The 4,323-nt window shown below is 38.7% G+C and overlaps 1 protein-coding gene across 1 annotated transcript; it reads right to left on the reverse strand.

Moving 5' to 3' along the window:
* Positions 1-3,168: 3,168 nt before the first annotated feature.
* Positions 3,169-3,893, reverse strand: LOC112518650 (calcium-binding protein CML42-like). Its single transcript, XM_025126424.1, has one exon. The coding sequence runs from the start codon at positions 3,891-3,893 to the stop codon at positions 3,270-3,272; it is 624 nt and encodes a 207-aa protein (XP_024982192.1). The 3' UTR covers positions 3,169-3,269.
* Positions 3,894-4,323: the final 430 nt, after the last annotated feature.

The raw sequence follows: 4,323 nt of genomic DNA on the forward strand, positions 1-4,323 counted from the left end.
GTGAGAGGGGGGCTGGGGGCGAGGTTCTCTTCCCGTAAGTTAAATAAAATTTCTACTTATTAGTTAAAATATCGTCTTCTCTATTTAAAAGAAATTGAATATCGTCTTCTAGTTTTAAATAAATGACCACCCATATGTGGGCACCAAACAGTTCAAACATGATAACACATTTTACTAATTTCCATGATTGTGGCTCAATCTACACTGATGTTATGCATATATAAGAATGTGGTAAATCGTGTGGCACGCTGCATACATCATATGTTAAAGAAACACAACTAATAAAAAGAGAAAACACTTTTCACATTTCATTTTGACACGTTTTCCACAAGTTTATTGCATCGCATCTAAGAGTTTGACGACAAACTTGTTTGTAGTGTGTTTGTAGCATTTATTGAATCGTTGTCGTAATGTGATGGTTATCATAATCTCCGAAGGGCAACCCTACTCGAATGACACATTGCATTGTCTTTTGCGGTTCAAATTCGCATCAATTCCACCTTGTCCATAGAGGATCGGTTGCCAAGAAACCCTTCCGCCGACTTTAACCCCGAAAATGTTTTTTCAGCATGATGTCTCAACGTTGAATTTTCCTTCGACTGTAAGGAGAGAGTAACACCATTTTGCATTGTGTCTTCCTTTCCCCGCTTGCGAGGACCACCATGTTGTATGAATTATAAATTTCAGACTTTCATCCATGTTCCGCTGAGTACTTGGGTAAAATTATTGTTGGATGAATCATTACCAATATTATGGGAAGCCATTTTCTAAGTAATAACACAAAGATAAGAGAGAGAACTCAAGTAGGAAAATAAGATGACCAAAATCAAATACAAGCTGAAATCAAGAATTATAGCGAATTATGAGTGTATTTTTGCGTTTGTGAATTTAGTATCTTCTGCCATACACCATATGACTTATGTATAACGTAAAAAGGCTAAAAAGGACAAAAAAACGGTTAAAATGTCAAAAAAAAATCAAATAACCGTTCCTGAGCGGTTATAAAACGACTTCTTTTTAATTTTGTCATGAGTCTAACCAGTTCTTGGTCCTATGGGCCAGACCTTGTCTTAATAAATGCATTTCCGTTGAGTCCTAAAGACATCCGCCTCTTACAGTTTAACCAAGGATTGAAATTCATCGCGTAATTTGGTTAGTTTAAGTCTAAACATCCTAAAATCATACCAAGTTCACTTATACTAGAGCTCTAAAATCAACTTGTAACACCACTAAAATGGTTATAAATTACAACAATTTAAAACTATAAATTTCCATAAAACAGGAGCAAGTCTTAAACCTACGAACGAAAAGTTTACTGATTAAGTATAACAATAAAGAATGGAAATATAGATAACAACTTATTAATTTAATCCTGATTAGAAGTATATTACAATCAAGTGTTACTAAAACTCCAAAAGTCAATCTTCAACACAAAAATGCTCCCTAAAACGACTCTACCTGTGATGCTCCTAAATAGAACCACCAATGTTCCTCAAACAGTCATAGATCCGCCGCTAGTTGGACGTGGTATACATGTCGACAAGAAAAGTGTTAGGATTAACTCCTAAAAGTCCGAACAGTTTCAACTCACAATCATAAGCAACACAAGATAGATTATAAGATGTTATCTGCAACGACATTCGCTGTACCACACAGTGCATCATATCAAGTTATCCCAAATCTTGGACATTATATCCAACACAATATTTTTCGAATGACGGGGATACCAAGTTTCCATCAGAGTGGCACTAACATAATAGTATTTCCACATATTGATGTCATTGGGTTACATCTTAGATTCATAGCTTTAGTGCACACCTATTCACGGTGTCACCTCAAGCCCTTGTATCCCTTTAGTGTCTACTCGAAAGAGTATCACCTCAAGGACTTATCGAACCTTTGTCCCACCCATTCTCTAGACAAGTGGCATCTCAAGAATCTCACTAGACCTTTAGTGTCTAGTTACAAGCAAATCACAATAGGAGTCAACATAACCCATTTGATTTTATCACTTCTAACCCTCATGCATAAGGATTAGGATCTTGATTTAGATGCTCTTTAGGATCTTGAAGGTCTCTGATTCTTGTCTTGAATGCCGAACCCACTATATTCATATTGAATGTCGGAAAGAAGAAGAACAAAAGTAAACGAGAAAAAAAAAGTGTAATAAATGCCCAAAAATGACAAAGAGTGGGTGTTGGTGCTCAGCGCAGCTTCTAGGCGGCATAAGCGTCCGCCCCCTAAGTTGCCTGACCCCAAATCAGTTCACATGAAGCTAGGCGCCTTCCATGTGGCGCACATTATTTTTTTCCCTCTCATACTGCTTGTAGGTATGCAAATCAGTCAAGTTTTGTCATATAACACTACTAGAAAACAAAGTATCATCGACGTAAAAAATCATTGATGGGTAGGCCAAAAATCATTTCTCTCGCAGATTAGCAACGGATTAGCGAGGGAACTGGTTTTTGGCTTATTTGTCGCTGATCCATCTCTAATCAGTGAGGGATAGGCCAAAAACCATTTCCCTCACAGATCATTTGCTTATTAGCGACGGATTAGCGAAGAAAATGGTTTTGGGTCTAACACTCGCAGGTTTTTTGCTGATCAGTGAGGGATCTACGAAGGATAGGCCAATAACTAGTTCTCTCGCTAATCCGTCGCTGAAAGGTTTCTTTCGCTAATCCGTTGCTGAAAGTTTTTCTTGCTAATTCGTCGGTAAAAGTATCCGTCGCTGAAAAATTTCCCTTGCTAATACGTCCCTATCCGTCGCTAAATCTGTCCTTGATCTGTAGCTGATAGCATTACCTACGAACTTACAATCGACAGACGATCAACGACGGATAATGCCTTTAACGATGAAATTTCCCGTCGCTAATACTCCTATTTTTGTAGTGTAAAAAGTAGTTCCTTATATATTAAAAAATAAAAAAAATAATGAAAATTAGTTTATTCCCATTTTAAATTTTGTAAATTAGTCTGCAGTCATAATAGTTATGAAATTAATTATATTAAAATATATCATGAAATTGTATTGCAGACTTCCACATGCATGCATATACAATCAATTTTTTTTGGAATATATTTAATATATAATTGAATTATAATTTGTTTTAAATCCAATCACATCGTTCTTTGTATATTACAAAAAGATTACAACATCGGAAAAGAAAGCCAGTAATATAATGTCCCGGCGCCGGCGGATGTGGCAGTCGCCGGAGGAAACCAACATTACATTTACAGAATTGATGATGAGGCCGGAGGATGATGATTTAGTGAAGAACGATCACATTACGCATCATCTCTTTGAACTCCATGAAATCAACGAGTCCATCCTTATTCCGGTCCACGGAGGAGATCATCATCTTCACTCTCCTCATCTCGCTCGCCTCCGCGAACCCTAGCTTCCCAAGCACCGCCTGTAACTCCGTCGCCGATATATATCCATCTCCGTCTAAATCAAACACGTTGAACGCCTCCGTCAGATCGGCCTCCTCCTGCTTACTACTATCACAACTCGTAACCTCATCATGATCTTCATCTCCGGCCGCCTGGTTGCCGAGATCGTCAAGGTGGAAGAAGAGATCGTCGATAGATCTATGCAACGCCTGGAAATCGTCGAACGTGAGGCCGGCGTTTCCCGGCTGGATAAAGGAGTTGATAATTGAATCCAGCTCGTCCATGTTGGTATCCAGGCCGAGGAGAATGAGGGCACGGCTGAGTTCTTCAACGGTGATGAGATTATCATGATTGGTATCGAAAAGGTCAAAGATACGGCGGAGGCGTACGGAGTTGAGGGAAGGAGAACGGAGGCGGAAGGAAGAGGATTTAAGGTGGCTCCGGTTGGTGGAAAGGTCTGCAGGGACGGTGGTGGTGGTGGTGGTGGTTGTTTCCATGTCTGCTCCACCCCCAATTAAGTTCCTTTTCTCGTATCCTTAGAAGAAGAAGATTGAATTGGGGGGGGGTGGGGTGAGATAAGAGGCAGAAATGGTGGAGATTGAAATGGGGAAATGTGAATTTATGTGGATTGATTGCTAAGTTTAGGAATGGAAAATGGAGGTGAGGAGATCGAGATCGGGATAAGCGTGTGGAATTATTTGTTTTCTGCATGCTTGATTTTGCTGAGCTGGGATATATGACTGGCAGCATCTTGATCCAATCAATCTGCTCATTTCATCGTCACTTCCATTGCACACATTAATATACATTTACATATATCTTCCACCTACTCATGCACATATACATATACATATACATATACATATACATATACATATACATATACATATACATATACATATACATATACATATACATATACATATA

This window comes from Cynara cardunculus (genome assembly GCF_001531365.2).
Source record: "Cynara cardunculus var. scolymus isolate 2C chromosome LG 9, CcrdV1, whole genome shotgun sequence".
In the NCBI taxonomy this organism is placed as follows: domain Eukaryota; kingdom Viridiplantae; phylum Streptophyta; class Magnoliopsida; order Asterales; family Asteraceae; genus Cynara; species Cynara cardunculus.

Bases quoted from the DNA above. Each gene is read 5' to 3' on its own strand.
- LOC112518650 (XM_025126424.1), bottom strand. From the start codon at position 3,893: ATGGAAACAACCACCACCACCACCACCACCGTCCCTGCAGACCTTTCC.